Source organism: Bicyclus anynana, chromosome 6 (genome assembly GCF_947172395.1).
Source record: "Bicyclus anynana chromosome 6, ilBicAnyn1.1, whole genome shotgun sequence".
NCBI classification, from domain to species: Eukaryota; Metazoa; Arthropoda; class Insecta; order Lepidoptera; family Nymphalidae; genus Bicyclus; species Bicyclus anynana.
Genome location: NC_069088.1, coordinates 11,460,795 through 11,481,725, shown reverse-complemented (window position 1 = coordinate 11,481,725; position 20,931 = coordinate 11,460,795). Strand labels below are relative to the sequence as shown.

General features: G+C 37.2%; 2 protein-coding genes across 4 annotated transcripts in view; both read left to right on the top strand.

Moving 5' to 3' along the window:
• Positions 1–1,914: 1,914 nt before the first annotated feature.
• LOC112055967 (uncharacterized) lies at positions 1,915–7,659 on the top strand. 2 transcript variants are annotated; one of them, XM_024096274.2, is made up of 3 exons: positions 1,915–3,722; positions 4,063–4,280; positions 7,539–7,659. In XM_024096274.2, exons 1-3 carry the CDS (start codon positions 2,108–2,110, stop codon positions 7,632–7,634), a joined length of 1,929 nt encoding a protein of 642 aa, XP_023952042.2. In that variant the 5' UTR covers positions 1,915–2,107; the 3' UTR covers positions 7,635–7,659. The 2 variants fall into 2 exon arrangements, with proteins under 2 accessions (XP_023952042.2, XP_052738174.1); XM_052882214.1 differs by having other exon boundaries at positions 2,153–2,292.
• A 1,693-nt stretch (positions 7,660–9,352) lies between these two features.
• The window catches only part of LOC112055968 (chromatin-remodeling complex ATPase chain Iswi), an 18,598-nt gene continuing 7,019 nt past the window's right edge, over positions 9,353–20,931 (top strand). Inside the window, exons 1-11 of one of the 2 annotated variants that reach the window (XM_024096276.2) lie at positions 9,353–9,605; positions 9,693–9,916; positions 10,234–10,491; positions 10,753–10,876; positions 11,405–11,692; positions 12,133–12,346; positions 15,256–15,527; positions 16,116–16,343; positions 17,388–17,633; positions 18,451–18,553; positions 20,157–20,296. In XM_024096276.2, coding sequence (XP_023952044.1) covers positions 9,555–9,605; positions 9,693–9,916; positions 10,234–10,491; positions 10,753–10,876; positions 11,405–11,692; positions 12,133–12,346; positions 15,256–15,527; positions 16,116–16,343; positions 17,388–17,633; positions 18,451–18,553; positions 20,157–20,296 — 2,148 coding nt within the window. In that variant the 5' untranslated portion in view covers positions 9,353–9,554. Of the gene's footprint in view, positions 9,606–9,692; positions 9,917–10,233; positions 10,492–10,752; positions 10,877–11,404; positions 11,693–12,132; positions 12,347–15,255; positions 15,528–16,115; positions 16,344–17,387; positions 17,634–18,450; positions 18,554–20,156; positions 20,303–20,931 lie in introns of both variants that reach the window. The other variant, XM_024096275.2, reaches the window with a different exon arrangement.

Below are 20,931 nucleotides of genomic sequence, written 5' to 3'. Positions count from 1 at the left end.
CGACCAACACAGCGCTTTTCGGTGCAGGGTGGCCATTCCAGTAGCTTGGGACCCCAACATCCATCGGCTCTACGAATTATATGCCCTGCCCATTGCCACTTCAGCTTCTCGACTCGCTGAGCTATGTCAGTGACTTTGGTTCTTCAACGGATCTCCTCATTCAACGGATCTCCTCATTTCAAACAACCATATTGTAATGGGGTGTATTTTAAGTGCTATTCAATCAACAATACATATAAAAAAGTAAAAGTCTTGACTTCAAAAATCATCTCAATGATGTTGGCATGAGGTTGGGGTGAAAGCTAAACGCAGATGGCGCCATAATCGCTGGTTCTGAGGTATACTATAATCTTTGGTAACTACTATTTTTATACAGGCAAATATACGGTATAAATATTGATAACGTCTTTATGCAATGACTAAAATATATCTATTTCGCTTTAATAGCGCAGCTTTCTTTAAGTCCGAGAGGTTAAAAAATAATTTTGTTTATTCTTTCAAAAAATAAATTGTATACATAATCGGACGTAAAATGCCACAAGTTCTCCAGAAATTCCACGGAATACACTATCCTTAGACCATTAATAACTGGACTTGGTTCGCACCCAAATTCACCAACCAAAGTCTGTCGTTTTTTGAGGGGGACGAGGTAAGAGTTTACCTCGTCCCCCGTTTACACATCGAAAACATTTAACACCATTAAGTATATTCTGTGTCCATACACTACACACAACTATAAATTTGACTCGCAATACACACACGCGTAACTTTTACACAGCTAACAAACACATTGCCACAGTAAAAATATATACAAGCAGTATTGTAACTCGGCTGTATTTTTGAAATAAATACCTACAACCACGCGGTACGTAAACATGTGAGCCCTATCACATGTTTACGTACTCCAGCATTTTAATTACATTTGCCAACTTTGTGTTTCCATTTAGTTTTGTGATTGTAAATATATTTTTTTTATGTAAACAAATAAAATACTTTGTAAATTGTAGTAAAATAGAAAGTGATCAATAAAATGCGTGTTGTTTTTTGATTGGTAGATTTAAATCAGGCTGATACTAATCAATGACCTTGAAGGATAATTTGGTCACAAGCACAACTGACATAATTGATGTTGTCATGTAAAATATGTCTAACCTCTTTACGCAATGACTAAAAAATATCTATCTCGCTCCATTGAGGTAGCTTTCTTTAAGTTAGAGAGGTTACGAAAAAATTTTGTTGATTATTTAAAAAAATAATTCCTTGACCAAATTTGACGTAAACTGACACATGTCCATTATATATAGGTGTCAAAGCACCGTGCGTTCGTCACTGCGGCACAGTCGCGACTATCTGCACCCCACGCCCCGAGTTTGAGGTGCGTAGGTATAGCTCGCGTTTCGACCTCTAGTATGAAGTTAAACTACTGCTTGTATATATTTTTACTGTGGCATTGCTTAGACTATCCACAGATTAAATACATAGAATATTCGATTATTGATCGATGTTTGGCTGTTTCGTCAAAAGAATCGATTCTTTTTATAAATTGTTTATATTAAGAATTTGATAAAATTAAGGTTTAATAATATACTTTAATACTTTCAAATGAAATGTTACTCCATCTTTTACTAAACTACAAGTTTTTGGCTGTTTTTTATGCTATTTAACTACATAAATCGGCATTTTTAGGGAGCTCTTTACACAACGAAAACGATTACAACAATAAAACATCGATTCTGTAGCAACAGTTTTTATAAACGCGTTAGATCATAGATTTTTGATCTTTGCCAGTGGGTTATGGTTAGCGAGCCAAGTCCTGTTATTAATGGTCTAAGAAACTATCAGACCATTTATCAGACAGACAAATGTCATGAAATTTATTTACGGGCTCAAAAGGGCTAGAACCCAGAACCTTAAAGCTTATTTAAAAAAAAATATCCAACTTTGAATAATATTTTTATTTCTATTTTTTTTTGTTTGAACTTAAAGCAATGCAGAATTTAAAATATTAATAATATAATTGAATTTGAATTTTTAGAGGATAGAATAGTGCTAAAAGTGAATGATTAATAGCTTACTCGCAACTGTGTTTAATGTAAAACTATAAATTATGGGTTATGTTTTAAAGTTTCTCCGAAATTATACAAGTTTTAAAATCCAAAATAATTTACCGACATGCTTGCAAATTTATGGACTTCTGAACATCAGAAAACTACACAGATCTGCGAGTATGTATGTTAAAATGTATATGGAAAATGAAAATAAGCATGCATACAATATAATGCTAGACCATGGGTATGTGATTGATTTTCTTAAAATTAAGAACGATAAACGGTTCATACCAAAGGAAGAATTTCTTAAAATATTAAAGACAAATTGGCTGAAAGAAAATGTTCAAAAAATTTTCCAAAGTTTTCCATCTTTAGGTGATTATGGTTCTGAAAATAATATTTGCATATCAGATACCCAATTTGATGACTTTATAGATATTTTAACAGACAATCTACATTTAGCTACTGATGAGGAGTTGAAATCTTTATTTTATGGCCTATCAAAGTTTCCTGAAACTGATTCAATAAGAACAAGAAATTACATTGAGGTGTGGGCTGCGTTGGATGATGAGTGTATCAAAAGAATGAACAAGTGGTCATATGACCAAATGCTGTTATTTGTTTCTTTATGCTTTATGTTAAATGTAACAAAGCCCAGCGATTTTACCTTCAAGTGTTTGCAAAAACTTACATCAAAAGCACATCAACTAACAAAAAATCAAATTGTTAAAACTTTATTTTTCATTGGAGTAAAAAGAAACTCTCCTATAAATATACATAATTTGGAAGTGCAAATTGAGGAACACTTTCTGGAATTTAGTTTAGATGAATTAGCTATTATTTCTATGGGCCTATTTAAAAGTAAGACTCCTATTAGAAATAAATCATTAGTAATCAAAATCATTGACAAAATCATAGAAAATTCTAAAGAAATACATGAAGTTTCACTTGCTGCTTTATTGAAAATAATTCGATATTCGTTAAAAGTCACACAAGATAATCATAGAGTCTATGACTTGCTTGATAGCTTGCAATATGAGATACCAAGGTTTTCCATTATGTGCAATGTGCATGTGGCGTTAGTGGGAACTTCAACTTTAACAGTACATGAAAATTGTTTAAATAATATTGCAGAAACTCTAGTAGAATCCTTATCCAAGGCTAGGTTAAAAGATTTGGAAAGGCTGGTATTAACCTTTGGAACTTTTAATTTTACACCTAAGAATGATAACTTCTTTAATAAAATACTTGAGGAAATAAGAAAGCCAGAACGTTCAGAAGAAATTGATAAATTTGGCAGAGTATTTGCCTGCTGTGTTTCATATTTCGGCCTTCTACAGATATACCCCGCAGATTTAATGAACAAAGCCCTAAGTTCTGAATTTTTGCTAAGTACATATGGTAAACACTGCCAACAGTATGGGAGAGAAATTCTTTCAATACACAATATGGCAAAATTATTTGTTAAAGATAGCACAATAAACCATCTTAGTGATAAACAAGCAATAGTATTAGCAAAAAAGTGCACAGATTATATTCCTGATGAAAATTACCCAAAACAGTATAATGCTGCAGAAAAAATGTTTTTAGATGTCACAAAAGTTTTACAGGAATCTCGGGGAGGTAGTGAATTTGTTACAGGATATCACTTATTGTCACACCACCAAAGAGGAGGTAATAGACGTTTAGTAAACCTAAAATAAAATGCTAATATTGAACTGTTGTACTCAGTCCAGAAATATGTTGTACCCAATCTAGAGAACGAGCTGTGCAGTATCTCGGCAGATCAAATCAGAAATGAGGAAATCCACAAAAAACCTCGGGTTTGTTATGTTTTGAAGTCCCTACAAAAAGCTTATGTCCTGCAGAGAATGTCCATCGGCTGATATGATGATGATTATGATGAAAAATATTATATTTATCAATAATTTTATATAGTTCTTAAAAATTGTTGTTCTCTTGAATTTTTGAAAACAGTAATTCAAACTTACAATTAATTCCACTTGTTTTTCAGATGTAATTATTTGCAATGATCACCAAGGGTGTCCAGTGCCTGTTGACAAAGCATTTCCGGATGTTAACTTTGGCCTCCTTACAAGACCACCAAACAGTAATATTTGGGTGGCTTTGGTCATTGCTAACCGAAACTCTTTTCTAAAGTCAGGACAACCTACTGGTCACTATTCATCTAAACTCCGAGAGCTAAATACACTAGGATTTTATGCAGCCATAGTAAGTTTTAAAAAATATAATTGGTGACAATAATAATTCTTTTGTTTAAGAATTTAAGCTATTTCATATTAATTTATTATGAAACTAGTTAAGTATACTTTATTTAATTATTTATTGTTAAAAAGGAAAACAGCTTTGACAAACAAAAAAATTACATAATACAGCCAATTACAGATTTTCCATAGTTAGTCCAACATAATAATTAACCACAATCTGAATATACATTCAATGTATGTATATATGTGTGTATGTATTTGTGGCAAATACCCACAAAATGATAAGCCGTGATAGCCCAGTGGATATGACCTCTACCTCCGATTCCGGAGGGTGTGAGTTCGAATCCTGTCTTGGGCATGCACCTCCAACTTTTCAGTTGTATGCATTTTAAGAAATTAAATATCACGTGTCTCAATCGGTGAAGGAAAACATCATGAGGAAACCGGCATACCAGAGAATTACCTTAATTCTCTGCGTGTGTGAAGTCTGCCAATCCGCATTGGGCCAGCGTGGTGGACTATTGGCCTAACCCCTCTCATTCTGAGAGGAGACTCGAGCTCAGCAGTGAGCCGAATATGGGTTGATGACGACGACCCACAAAATGAGGAAATTCTGTCTTCACTTAAATTCACACTTCACAAATGTACGTATGTGAAAACAGTGTGTGTTTATCATACATATCCATCAATAAAGTCCAATCAGATGCAGAACCTAGGATTTAATAGAGCTTGCTTGTGGTATTAGATATTGAGCCTGCTTCGACAAAGTTAATTTGTCGTTTATTTGTAGTCAAGCCTTATTGAGTTCTAATTACTGAAAGGCTCATAGCTTTACATATAATTTAAAGTACTCTTATCATGATGATAAGGAAAATTCCAGGAGCACCTTACATCCAACTAACAAGTGCCTTGCTGATCCTATTGCCTCGCCACAAGTATAACAAGATTTTTCAGTGGCTTTAGCTTCTGAAATTTAGATTTAGCTTTAAGATTTTGCATCTGAAATTCCGCGAGATGTCGCTAAAATGTATTTTTTGAGTATCGGAACAAGTAAATTTCTGAGTATTGCTTATTATAGTGACTACAGAGTGTAAGTGTAACTCTAGTGACTACAGAGTTCTTAGTGTAGATTTTCTGTTTATGTCGCACTTAGAATAACATCTTTCGAAGGAGTCGCTATTAATTTAAGTTTAGATAACATTTGAGGACAATCAATATTGCCCATTTATATCATATAATAGGGACATATCAGCCCTTCAAATACTTCAACATTGTATTACGTGTTTTAGCTGTGTTTCATAATAAATTAATATTTTTCTGTTTGTATAAAATTGCTTTATTATATATGATCAAATGAACTTCAAATGAACTTTCAAGTGAAGTTCGATCATTATTATATGAGTTGCATCCTGGGAATATATGATAATATACCATGGTAGAGACCTTTTTTTTTCAAATTAAAATAGGTGACTCAAAAATGTACTTCTTATTACTCGTAATGCCATCTCAGACATCATCTTGGATAATTATTGAAGAAAAATTATTTTAAATTGTACAAACTTTCCTTTATTATTTGGGAGAGCTTTAGGGAGAGTGGGTATTCTATTTTATCCAAGCACATAAAACGTTCATGTTTGGAATTCTATTTTTGTAAAATGATTACACCAATAAGATAGTGGCAAATTAAATTTTTATTGTAAAAAATATATAAAGTAGGACTTAGTAGTTGCATTCTATTTTGTGATTCTTTATGGTGAGAGTCACATAGCAAGCGGCAAGCGTTCCAAAACATGCTTTTGCGGCTTTAACATTGTCGTGACCTTTTAGGATTTAGGTTTACATGCCTTTTTTGATGGCATTGATGACTACGCCCAGTTGTGCGAAATATAGTGAGGCTTTTATCATAGTTACGTCCAGTACAGAAGCAGAAATTTCTGTATTCAGCTTAGGGAATTGCGGACTTAATAATTTGTATAAATTTTTACCATAATATCCGTGTTCATCGAACGTGGATGGAGACGTGTATCCGTCTCCATGAAATTATATTATTTCTGGGTCTTAATTAGATGATTTAATAGACGCAGCTGCCTCTGAAAACTTAGGCCGAGCTAAGTCCTTATTTTTTTCGGGGTTGTCGGCCAATACCGGCCTCGGTTTTTGTATTGTCTGGTACAACTACAAACGATTTTGAGTTCGAATCACGGCAGTATTCGTTTACTACGGTATTTTAGCTAAATAAGCAATTTTATTTCGAAAGATAAAATTTTGCGGGTAAAAAAAATATTTGTTGCAGTTCGTACCTTCAAAGTTTCGAGTTTTCAACCATAACCTAAGCAGAAAATACTCTCAGTTTAAATTAGATGTAACGTTCATCTGCAACGTTATGGCAGCTGTACACACTCGACGAGACACCCCGAGGCCGGCCGAGAGCGAGTATGTACATGGTGCTCTCGTCTCGTCTCGCACTCTCGTTCTCGCCTCGGTGTGTCTCGGCCGCTTGTCGGTTTTTTGCGCCCGAGTCAAAGGGTCTCGTGAAGTCTCGCGAGGAAAACGAGAACAAGCATGTACACACTCGTTTATTCAGTTGCCCGCTGACAGACAAGTTATATTATATAAGTATTTACCTGTTTCTATTACGGTGCATAGCAATCATCCACCATCTTCTTTTTCTCCATGGCTTATGAATTTTTTTCTTAGAGTAAACGTTTAAAAAATTATAGTAGCTCGCGGCACAGAGACAAATAGCAGCAGCAGTTTCTACGTCCATCGTCTCGGGTATTTGCAGTGCAACTGACTAAACGAGGGTGTACAGGGCGTGCTCTCGCCGAGAATCCCTCGACCGAGACTCTCGGCGAGAGGCTCTCGTCGAGTGTGTACAGCGGCCATTACATCTAATTTAAACTGTGAGTATTTTCTGCTTAGGTTATGGTTGACAACTCGAAACTTTGAAGGTATGTGAAAATAAATTATATTAGGAAAAGAACTTCTTTTTTTTTAAGAGACGCATGCGATAGTCACCGCGCACATTATAGGAATGAGAGTTATCCAAAATGGAGGTGGATACTGGATAGCATTACGAGTAATAAGAAGTACATAATTATTTGACTTACCTATTTTAATTTTCTTTAAAAATAGTGCACATAGTTACCAAGTAAATAAGGACACTACCATTGTATATTATCATAAATGAACAAGGATGCAAGGAAATAATTATAATTAAACATCCTAAATCATTTAAGGACAATTACTTTTTATATTTCAGGTGGACTGGAAAATTTATATCAAATTAGATGGAACAATTGAAAAAAGTAAATACCTTGATCATGTAATAAAAGAAGCTATATGTAATAAAAATTGAACAAAAAAAATATCTTTTTAATGTATTGTGACTTTTTTATTACATTCACTCGGACTATAAATGGAGGGGTCAGGCGAAAAACAGCTTTTATCACTTAATAAACAAACTGAGATAATATTAACTAGCGGGAACCATGGATTTTTCCGGGATGAAAAGTAGCCTATGAGTTTCATTCCAAATTTCAGCCAAATCGCCGCAAAATTGACAAAGTTTCATACAAACTTTCATCCCCTATTTTGTCCCCTTGGGGGTATAATTGATCATAATCCTTTATTAGCGGATACCTACGTCATAACATCTACCTGTATTCCAAATTTCAGCCCGATCCGTCCAGTGGTCTGGGCTGTGCTTTGATAGATCATTATGTCAGTCAGTCATCTTTGAGTTTTATATTTGATTCAGCGATTCATTTAAATAGAAGATTATATGCTGTCGCGACATTTTTTGTAGAAAATGATGTGTTCTACAAAGTTGTAGTACATTGTTTTATTCTAACATCAATAGTTTTTGCAGCGCACGCCATGTAAACAAAACTTTTGTACACCTTGGGTTACATTATTGAAGTTTCAGGAAGGTACCCTAATTTTTTTGAAAATATAATATAGCCTTCCTCGATAAATGAGCTATCTATAACTGAAAGTATTTTTCAAATCGGACCAGTAGTTCCTGTATCCTTTTCGAAACCCAGCGGGAGAGGCGATTGGCAATCACCCCCGAAAACAGCCTATAGGTGTGACTCAGAAGTGAGATGGTTCTATAAGTTTTCAATAAGCATTGGTCTTATTTTAAGGGTTCAATAATCCAAGAGAAACCCTTATTGTTTGACCATGTCCGCCTGTCTGTCAATTAATTAGTTAATGATAAAGTTGTCAGAAAGATAACTTAGTGTCTGTTAGAACTAGAAAGCTGTTTGGCATGGGTATGTATATTAATTACGTCCATAAAGTGGCAAAAATAAAATTAAAAAAAATATTTTGGGGCTCCTTCCATACATGGAATGTGAGGAGGAGTTTTTCATCGTCTATCCCATGATGGGATATCGTTATCGATAATTTGTGCATTAAATAAGAGTTCAAAGTGCTAATTTAACCTAAGGAATCCTACACTGCACGTCGCCGTACACGAGCTTGGCTGCATTTTTTTTTTTAAAGTACAGTAACACTTCTGCTCCACTCTTTTGATATCGCACCAGTGAGCTCCGGGCCCCCGAAGCCTAAAAGTCAGATGTGAAATATGATGGAAGCGGGCTAACTTATAAGGAGAAGGAAGAAAATCCACAACCCTTTAGGTTTTTACACGGCATCGTACCGGAACGCTAAATCGATAGGCGGTACGTCTTTGCCGGTACGGTTGTAACAAACCACGGCTGAATCCTCCTACCAGCAGACCTGGACCAATTAAGAAAACGTCAATCAGCCCAGCCGAGGATCGTACACAGGACCTCCGTTTTGTAAATCCATAATTTATTGAGGAGTCGAGGTAAACTCACACATCGAAAATATTTAACACCACGTTTCAATTTATCAATTAATGTAAGGTAATTTGTCTGAGATTATTGTCCTTATTAGTGCCATCTAGTGTTTAATTTCAAAACAAATATGGAAAACTTTCGGAGGGTAAAATGTTAGATGGCTGTAAAAATGACTTTTGACATTTTTAGTATGAAACTGTCCTGTCCCCCCCCTGAACTGGATCCGCATTAAGTGATCTGTGGTTTCCGCAGCATCCGCATCCGCACCGTACCGTACCCTATCGTAGCAAACTAGCATTTTGACTTTTGATTCCATCCATTGTTAGTTTCGGTCGAAGCTTTTTCGTGTTTGTTTGATATCTAATATTATTGTGTTGTGAATTAAACCTATGATATAGGGAAAGTAAATAATTTGTTTATCATTTTGAGTGTAATTATTTCTCGTGACAATGTCACAAGCAGAAGATCCGATGGATACAGCAGATGTCGGCGATAATTCTGTAAGATTGAAATACGGTTCTAACATTAATATTTATTCAAGAGATTCCTTCCTTCCTGATTCCTTGATGATCGATATTTGTCCATAGAATGCTTCGTCAAGTGACACGCCGTCGTCCCGGGGTAAAGAAGGAGACTTCGAAAGTAAAATTGAAACCGATCGGTCCAAGAGGTTTGATTTCTTACTGAAACAGACAGAGATATTTTCTCATTTTATGACAAACAGTAATAAGTCCGGAAGCAGTCCACCGAAAGCGAAAGCCGGCCGACCGAAGAAGATAAAGGAACCTGATACACCTACTAGTGCTGGAGAGTTAGTATAATATTTTATTAGTTTTCGTCTTAGATACTTGGAATTTTAATTGACGTAACTAGCGCTAACCAAGTATTCAACTATAAAGTCACATTTTCAACTATACTCATAATGGGGATGATGACTAGGTTTGACAATATGGGTTGCAATTTTTTAATCTACTTAAAGTGAAAATGCTAGTAAAGGAAGCATGAATAAGTAGCTTCTTTTGTACAGCCTTTTAAAGATTCTGATTTAAACTGATATAACATTACATAGTACCAACCAACACCACAATATTTGTACAGTATTACTGATGCATTAAAATCCTCTAACAGCCATCGCCATAGAAAAACAGAGCAAGAGGAAGATGAAGAACTCCTCGCGGAAACCAACACCAAGCAGAAGACAATATTCCGATTTGAATCATCACCGCCATACATCAAGAATGGAGAAATGCGAGACTACCAAGTGCGGGGGTTGAATTGGATGATATCACTGTATGAAAATGGTATTAATGGTATACTGGCTGATGAGATGGGTTTAGGGAAAACTCTGCAAACAATATCACTTTTGGGTTATATGAAACATTTTAAGTGAGTATATTTTAAAATTTGTGTCTTCATTGTAGCACTACTGGACATTACCAATTGATTATTTTTATATAAATAATATTAACATTTTTAAAGCAAATAACAAGAATAACCTCAGTTTGATATACTTCATTTTAATGTACCCATGACCATATATATCACATTACAGTGTCCTAATTCAATTATGGTGGGTTCTATGAAACATTAAGTAATGTTCAATTATTATGTACTAACAATTCTTTTGACACCATGATATTTTTATAGAAATGTCCCTGGACCACACATAGTCATTGTACCAAAATCTACACTCACAAATTGGATGAATGAATTCAAAAAATGGTGTCCCTCCCTCAAGGCTGTGTGTCTTATTGGTGATCAAGAAACTAGGGTGAGTTAAATTTTTTTTAAAGAATATTTACTACATTTTTTTTGTAAGTTAGTCTATTATGTGGGTATGACAATAGTTCAGAGAGCTGGGTAAGTAAGATATGCGAGGTTGGACAATATAATATTTAGACGCATCTCTAGCTTATGTGGGTGCAATCAATAGCCTAGCACCTAGCATTAATAAGCGTGCAGTCTAAATAAAATATGAGTAGATACAAAAGATTTAACATGTAGGTATATACAACTGGCGCCACCCATAACTGGTGCTTGGGTACTGTGCACCTCCTGCATCATAAGTAAAGAAGCCTCTGATTATATTTTTAGTTTCAGCTTATATTTATAACAAGATTTACTATCCTAAAAATGGGGGTAGAGGTATTTGGCAGGTAATAAGCAGCAAGTTAGGTATCAGTGTGTAAGTAAAATGACTTCTACTAATACATGATCCTTCCATGCTCTTCATTGGAGTTAGTAATTAGAAATTTAAAAATAATTGACTTTGGTCAATAATGTGACTTATTTGTTTCAGAATATATTCATTAGAGAAACTCTGATGCCTGGCAACTGGGATGTTTGCATAACATCATATGAAATGATTATAAGGGAGAAATCTGTGTTCAAAAAGTTCACATGGCGCTATATGGTCATCGATGAAGCTCATCGAATAAAGAATGAAAAGTCCAAGCTTTCTGAATTATTGCGTGAATTCAAGAGTATGAATAGACTTCTATTGACTGGTACACCTCTGCAGAACAATCTTCATGAGCTGTGGGCTTTACTGAACTTCCTTCTGCCTGATGTGTTTAACAGTTCTGATGTAAGTTAAACTGTTAGTAATTCATTTTACTACATCAAAACAAATTATGTTATGAGGACATTTTGTAGGAAAATAAAATTGATAAAATTTTACTCAATGTCAAAGCTTCCTAATAAAATCATAGAATTAACGGTAATTATGAGAAATTCACATTTTTACTAACTAACAAACAAAACAAACGAAAAATTATTTCATGTTATATTAGTGTCGATGAGCTATCATTATGTATTAATTAAATTGTAAATCTTTCAATGAAATTCAATTGATTTAAGTATTAGACACCGCGCCACGAAACAAGTCCCGCAGCTAAAACCTAAACTAAAATTGAAATACAGAAATGTCCTTACAGAAAAATGACAAGTCCGCTATCACCATTACGGGACTTGTTTCTTGACCCGGAGTCTAGTTAAATATGATTGAACATGTATTTAAATTTACAGGATTTTGATGCTTGGTTCAATACAAATGCTGCTCTAGGCGACAATCAGTTGGTGTCCAGATTGCATGCAGTTTTGAGACCATTCTTGTTGCGGCGTCTTAAAGCTGAAGTAGAGAAAAAGCTTAAACCAAAAAAGGAACTTAAAGTGTATGTGGGATTGAGTAAAATGCAAAGAGAATGGTATACAAAGGTTCTTATGAAGGATATTGATATTGGTAAGTTGACAACATACTACCTTTCATTATGAATATTATTTAAACGGGTACATACCACGATAAAACTACGAGATTTTTAGTGTCGATATTTCGACCCAGTTGCATGGATTGAGGTCACAACGGGACTGAAGTTGCAAAATGCGAAGCTATACTACCTTTCAACTATGTATAGTCGAGAGACAATATCTTAGCAATCAGTTGCAGGCAGTTGCTGGGTCCATTGGGTGGTAGAGAGAAAAACTCCGAGCAAAGTCCAGGACTTGTGACCAAGGGATGTAGGGTTAAGGAATTCCTTGACAATTGAGTAACACTCCCTTTCTCTGCTTGTGTTGTTCTCCCTGCCTAGCTAAATTTGGTCCTATCAGAGCAACAATCCTATTAGAGCAGCTTTGGATACCCATTCTAATATAGAGCTTGCTGTAGTTCTAGAGAGGATATTATAGGATTATAGTGGGATGCAATCTTTATGACGTTTCCGAAATCGTGCTATAAGCTGCGCAATACACGTTTTTAGGTTACCCGTTACGCAGGGGCGCGGCAGCACGGCATCACCCCGCATGCGTATCTTAAAGTCCTCAAAGGCGGAAGTCGCCTTATGCGTCTAGATTTTAGCGAATATTATGTATGATCTGCGCGTAAAGACGCCTGCGACTTACTTCGAAGACGTCATAAAGATTGCGTCAGAGATATGGCTGGTGGGAGGCTTTGGCCGTAGCTAGTTACCACCCTACCGACAAAGACGTACCGCCAAGCGATTTAGCGTTCCGTCGACGAGCGGTACGATGTCGTGTAGAAACCGAAATGGGTGTAGATTTTCATCCTACGCCTATCTAGTTAACCCGCTTCCATCTAAGATTGCAGGATCTTACCAGGTGACATTGTAGTCAAGGGCTAATTTGTAAAGAATATAATGAAAAAAACAGACTACTTGTGTAAAAAACAGACTACCCTTTATGTGTTAAGACAAGAAATATTAATTTCAATAAAAAAGATGCTTGCAGAAAGTATTATGCGTCGATGCCGCAGCTTGTTAAAAAATATTTAAATCTATATATCTATACTAATATTATAAAGAGGTAAAGTTTGTAAGTTTGTAAGTTTGTAACAATTTTTTGAAATGGGGTAATCTTCGAAACTACTGGACCGATTTTAAAAATTCTTTCACCAGTAGAATGCTACGTTATCGGGGAGTGCTATAGGCTATATTTTATATTTCTATCATATATAACTACTGAGATATCGCGGGTTTTCTCTTACAGGTCAGACCGAAAAACTTACTTATTCGCATGCGCTGCCTCAACCATTGCGTATAACTGAAATAAATGTATGGAGGCTTTTTGAACCTTTAAAAGTTCTACAAAAAAGTCCGCGACACCATATATCTATCTTTTATAATTTAGCAGATATAGTACCTTTAGTACTTTAAAAAATTATTTAAATTTTAAACTAAGGTTTACGTCATTATTTACACAACTAAACTTAAATCCTTAATAAATTATTTAATAATCACAAGGATATTATAGAGATAAGATTTGCCCTTTACAGTATGTTAATTAGTTATATAGTTTCGGAGATAATACAAAATTTCTGAAAGTCGCAGAAATGCCGCTATATGACGCCCCGCGGTTTCAATTACGTGGTTCCCGTTCCCGTATGAATATGAGGACCAAACATAGCCTATGACACTCGCAAATAATGTAGCTTTCTATTGGTAAAAGAATTTTCCAAATCGGTCCAGTAGATCCAGAGATTACCCCCGACAACCACGCAAACTTTACATCTTTATAGTATTAGCATAGAAGTCGCTTTGGAAATTATAGTCTTTTGGTCATTGCTCCACGCACAAAAGGCTGGACCAATTTTGCTGAGGGTAGGGATAGGATAGAGGTAGGGAAGGGGTAGGATAGAGGTAGGGTAGGGGTAATTTAGGGAAAGTGTAGGGTAGGGTAGGGTAGGGTACGGATAAGGTAGGGGTAGTGTAGGGTAGGGGCAAGGTAGAGGTAGGGGAAGGATATGGAACGTAGGGTAGGGATAAGGTAGGGGTAGGGAAGGGTTAGGGTTAGCGGTAGGGTAGGAGTAAGGTAGGGGTAGGGTAGGGGTAGGGTAGGATAGGGTATGGATAGGTTACGGGTAGGGTTAGGGTAGGGTAAGGTAGGGGGAGGGAAGGGTTAGCGTTAGCGGTAGGGTAGGAGTAAGGTAGGGGTAGGGTAGGGTAGGGTAGGGTTGGGTAGGTTTACGAGCAGGGTAAGGTAGAGGTAGAGAAGTTTACATCAATTTTTACGCGGACGAAGTCGCGGGCGTCCGCTAGTAATATATATAATTTTATTAGATAAGTGATGTGATATTGTCCTATTAATCAATGAAGCTATTTGCTAAAGTTAGGGTTACAGTGAAATTTTTACTTTTGGGATGGTTTTCTTGTCTAGATTAGTAAATAAATTGTATTTTTGGTCTTAGAATCGTCGTCGTCGTCGTCGTCGTCGTTACGTATCGTCCGTAAACCGACAAACCGACTGCGATAAACTACAAAAGATAAATCCTGGCTGAGTTTGTTGTGGGCTCGGACTAAGGCTTAGTTTTAAGTTTTCGACTAAATATTTCTATCCATCTAATATATAAAATTCTCGTGTCACAGTTTTCGTTGCCATAGTCCTCCGAAACGGCTTGACCGATTTTAATGAAATTTTTTGTGCTTATCCGGTATCTATGAGAATAGGCCAATATCTATTTTTTATACCCCTAAGGGTAGGGGTAGGGTAGAGGTAGTTGAAAGTTTACATCGAGTTTCACGCGGACGAAGTCGCGGGCGTCCGCTAGTTATCTTATAATATTAATACCTGACGTTTCGAAACTAAGCCTAATTGAAATAAATGAGTATTGACTATTGACAATCAATTTTATTTTTGTAGTAAACGGCGCTGGTAAAGTGGAGAAGATGCGCCTGCAGAACATCCTCATGCAGCTGCGCAAGTGCTGCAACCACCCGTACCTGTTCGACGGCGCGGAGCCCGGCCCGCCCTACACCACGGACGAGCACCTGGTGTACAGCTGCGGCAAGCTGGCCATCCTCGACAAGCTGCTGCCCAAGCTGCAGCAGCAGGGCAGCAGGGTGCTGGTCTTCTCGCAGATGACCAGGATGCTGGACATTCTGGAGGACTACTGCCTTTGGAGACAGTATAAGGTGTGTAGTCTTTGTCAGTTTGTGAGTATTGCCGCTTGAACGGTCATACGCCGCAGGAAGACCGCAACCCAACATTGCTGCCTTCTGTATCTCACCCTTGACCCAATATTTTCTTCTCAAGGTGCTGGTTGCAGCTTTTTATTATCAGACCATTTATTGAAACAACTATCGGAACAATAACAGTCGACTCACAATAGGGTGGTTGACTCATATCAAATTTAATATAAACAATGTTAATTGGGTACATGGAATAAGGGCTTTCTTATGAAACTTAACTTAAAAATCATGTATATTTTATATTTTTCAAAAACTCTGTCGTCCATTTTGTGACGTCAAACTAGTTGTTAATTAATATTGGATAGAAGCAGGCGTTACTTTGCGGAAGTTCATCATTATATAAGTTAAATAATATTTTTGTCAAACGCTCCATTTGCTAAAGGATTTGTTAACTTGACGTCATTAAACAGTTGAAATATAGACCATAATGGCCGACAGCTTTTTGGCTCGTTTTGTCAAAAAACTATGATGAACTTTTTTCAATCTAGTAGAACGATAAAGAAGAAGTGTCAACTGGCCTAATGTTAACAGTATTGCCGCCTGGACGGCCAAACGCCGCACGAGGACCGCAACCGGCAGATCGAGGAGTACAACGCGGAGGGCAGCGAGAAGTTCGTGTTCATGCTGTCGACGCGCGCCGGCGGGCTGGGCATCAACCTCACGTCGGCCGACGTCGTCATCATCTACGACTCCGACTGGAACCCGCAGATGGACCTGCAGGCCATGGACCGAGCCCATCGGATCGGACAGTTGAAACAGGTATGCTGTGATACAAACCGACATAGGACATAGGCCTCTTGCATAGACTTCGAGCCAACAGCATCCAGCGGCTCCCTGCAACCCGCTTGCTGTCCTCGGTCCACCGCGTGTGGGGGGTTGATCAACACTGCCCTTTCCGGTGCGGAGTCTCCATTCCAGCACCTTGGAACCCCAATTTCCATTGGCACTTCGAACTATCTTATGTTATAACCTGCCCATTGCCACTTTAGCTTCACGACTCGCTGAGCTATGTCATTCTGGTTCGAAATTCTTCGAACAGTGTGTGTCGCCAGTGATGACTTACGAATCCGAGAACTGCCCCCCTAACCAAGTGGCACGTCGATTCTCTTTCTACGATGGCTAACGCTTCGAAAACTAGAAAATGTATGGGAATGACAGATGTTGATCACGTGACCTGTCGACAGCAACTAATCCCCTACATCGTTCTAGTTTTCGAAGCCTTAGCGATCGTAGAAAGAGAATCGACGTGCCACTTGGCTAGGGGGACTGGTCGCTATCTGTGGTAGGTACTCCTAAATAAGCTCAATATCACTCGAGTGGGCAATGGAGTGAGCTATGCTTGGAGTTTCTCTGCGTGAACGAATCGAATTAGTAATGTACGTAAATACGTGTACTTGATTGTACTGTATGTACTGGCAATGTTGTTGATACATTAATATGTTCATGTTTCTGGCACTTTTTTTTTGTTGGTACCATTAGATTTCTCTTATGAGCCCTTTTCAACTGTATAATGTTACTGTATTTGGACATGGGTTTTTAACGCATATAGGATTAAATATTTTTATCGTAGTTGATTTTACTTTAACACTAATGCTATTTATATGTAGGTAATCGATAAATTTACACAAGAGCTAAAACCTGCATACCAGAGAAATTTCTTAATTCTCTGCGTGTGTGAAGTCTGCCAATCCGCATTGGGCCAGCGTAGTGGACTATTGACCTAACCCCTCTTATTCTGAGAGGAGACTAAAGCTCATCAGTGAGCCGAATGTGGGTTGACAATGATAATGATGAATATAACAGGTGCGCGTGTTCCGCCTCATCACCGAGAACACCGTAGAAGAGAAGATCGTAGAGCGAGCCGAGGTGAAGCTGCGGCTGGACAAGCTGGTGATCCAGTCGGGCCGGCTGGTGGACACCAAGAACCAGCTCAACAAGGACGAGATGCTCAACATGATCAGGCACGGCGCCAACCATGTCTTCTCCTCCAAGGACTCGGAGATTACTGATGAGGATATCGACTCTATTCTCGCCAAAGGAGAATCAAAGGTTAATAACTATTTTAATATATTCTTGCATAATATAAGCGGCTATAAAACTCTGTTTGTCGCCGATAGCTTTTTTGCGATTGGTTGCTTGCGTAACTGTCAAAGCGAATGAATACAGGAAAGTTAGCGATTACCTGCGACTTCTGCGTGGGTACAAATGTGTTGAATTTTCTATTAAAATCACCATCACAGCCAATCACATTTTGTTTTCATTACCGTTTGCAATTTATTCTGCCATTTCTTGAATTTTTTAGGTACATAATCTTCCGTAAATTCAATTACAATTTTATACGTTTTGATACGTTTGACGTTGTTGTCAGTGGAGATTTGTAAAGAAATCGATCGTAACTGCTATACTATTATATGGTACTGACAAGAACAAAATTTTACAGGATTTTTTTTGTGGTATTACGTTGAATTAGGAATTTGATAATTTTTTTATTTGACCGGGGCATTTTGTTCGTAGTTCAAGGTATTTTACTACATTTAGATATGCTTATGATAAAAAATTACAATTGTATATATATTTTAACATAAGCGACAATACAATAAAAAATACAAAAATACAATAGTAAAATATTTTATATTATTTTTATAAAACAATAATTAAGTATGTATGTAGAGTATTTTTGTTAAAAATAAAAAATAATTTATAAGTACTAATTTTTTAAAGAAAAAATATTTGAATGTTTCTATTAAATTTTTTAATATTGACATTGGTGATATCGCCGCGAATTAAGGGATGGCAGAGCTAAGGCTGTCAGTCCAACGATTGATCGCAGATTAGATGAAAAAATTTTAATTTTCTCTACTTTCAGACCGAAGAGCTGAAACAAAAGTTGGAAAGTCTCGGCGAGTCGTCGTTAAGACAATTTTCAATGGACACTCCGGGCGCGACCGATTCTGTTTACCAGTTTGAAGGTTTGAACTTTATCAGGATTCGAATAACCCTACTAACTCACATAATTATTGTTTACATGTTTTCTATTAACACAATGATTAGTTTTAAGTTTCAACTAAGATTGATTTTCATTGATCAAAGCGTTTTTTGCTTGTGTTGTCAAAAACATTTCAATTTTTTTTTTTATGTATCCCCCCCCTTTTAAAAAGTGTAACTAGCCCCGCTAATTGGTTACATCAGCTTCGCGACTTTTTAAGTTATATTAGTGATTTTTTTTCACATAATGTCTAATTTGATCACACAGAGATATTTCGAGCATAGCTCGTACATCGCTCGCTGAGTGACTAAACTTTCTCATGAGACCCATAGGTAGCGTCCAAGTCTACACAAATAACCATTGTAGTCAGTAATAATTCATCTATGAATTGCATGCCACTGATAGTATGTCGTCATCAACCCATATTCGGCTCACTGCTGAGCTCGAGTCTCCTCTCAGAATGAGAGGGGTTAGGCCGATAGTCCACCACGCTGGCCCAATGCGGATTAGCAGACTTCACACACGCAGATAATTAAGATAATTCTCTGGTATGCAGGTTTCCTCACGATGTTTTCCTTCACCGATAGAGACGCGTGATATTTAATTTCTTAAAATGCACACAACTGAAAAGTTGGAGGTGCATGCCCCAGACCGGATTCGAACCCACGCCCTCCGGCATCGGAGTTACAGTCTTATTACGTAAGGATAGTATCGCAACAAAATTGTCTGTAATTTTTTTAGGAAAACAAATATAGAATAGGTACACATCTTATACTAAACTAGAAGTTGTTGACCGTTTTTTACATCATTTAACTACATTTAATTTATTTTTATGGAGCTCTTGAACCGACGAACACGATTATTACATCTTATAACCTACTAAGAAACATCGATTCTATGGAGACAGTTTTTATAATCGCATTAGATCGTTGATCATATACTTTGACAGAAAAGTAATGTCTAGTGAGGCAGGTCTTTATGTAATCAGTCTGAGGTGTGTGGTAATGTTTGTGTCGTATGCAATGTTGTGCACTCTCTAGATTCAAAAATGCCCAGCTTACCCTGAAGACTCATTACGAACTCTGTATTGGAGAATGATTTTTCCATTTTCTACAATATGTTTGGACTGTTCACGCCACTGGCTGCGAATGTATTTTTTCTTTGATTTGTTTTTCTTTTTCCCACCCAATTCCTGTGGTAAAGGATACTGGTTCACTGGTGTTCGGGAACACCAGTGAACCAGTATCCTTTACCACAGTGTTCCCCCCTCAAACCTACCTGTAGCCTTCGTGAACCTGACAATATCCCCTATGGTGAGGTTTGTCAGGTCTGCTTCATTTAACGTATCCTTACCTAGTAACTCCCATCTTACCAGCGCGAAAATGGCACACTCAGCTAAGTCCTCACCACAACCTGGACATGATGGATCTTCTATGATTTTCATTATCTTCTAGTTGTCTATTGAGCAAATAATGACTAGTTGTCATGCCTGTGCTACGAATGCTATATTGGTTCTGCTGTGTAACTAGTAGTGTATGTAGTAGTAGGTATTTTAAACAAAAATAATAATAATGTTCACACAACAGGCGAGGATTACAGAGAGAAGCAAAAGATAGTACCGATCGGCAACTGGATCGAGCCGCCCAAACGCGAGCGTAAAGCGAACTACGCCGTGGACGCGTACTTCCGCGAAGCTCTGCGCGTGTCCGAGCCGAAGGCGCCCAAGGTACAGGTAAATAAGTGTAAAGAGCTAAATTTGCGCCGCAGGTGGGGAGCGTTAGTGAGTACGCATTACGAGTATACTCGCGCACTGACAGAAAGATAGACAGGATACAATCAGAATCGCGCACTGACAGAAATAATAGACAGGATACGACCAGAATCGCGCACTTACAGTAATAATAAACAGGATACGATCAGAATCGCGCACTGACAGTAATAATAGAGAGGATACGATCAGAATCGCGCACTGACATAAATAATAGACAGGATACGATCAGAATCGCGCACTGACAGTAATAATAGACAGGATACGATCAGAATCGCGCACTGACAGAAATAATAGACAGGATACGATCAGAATCGCGCACTGACAGAAAGATATATAAGATACGATCAGAATCGCGCACTGACAGAAAGATAGGATGCGATCAGTATCAAAAGGACAATACATCAATAATGGTTGAGTTTTCCATGTATTCCAAATGATTTGCGATGCCAGACAGTGTTACTTTTTATTTCGTTCCATTGTAGAGACTAAGTAGAATAGATGGATTAAAGTAGGCAGCGTCTAGTCTGCAAAGAGCGCCGGCTAGTCGGATTGTTATTTTGCAAATATTTCTCAATAATATATGAAGTATG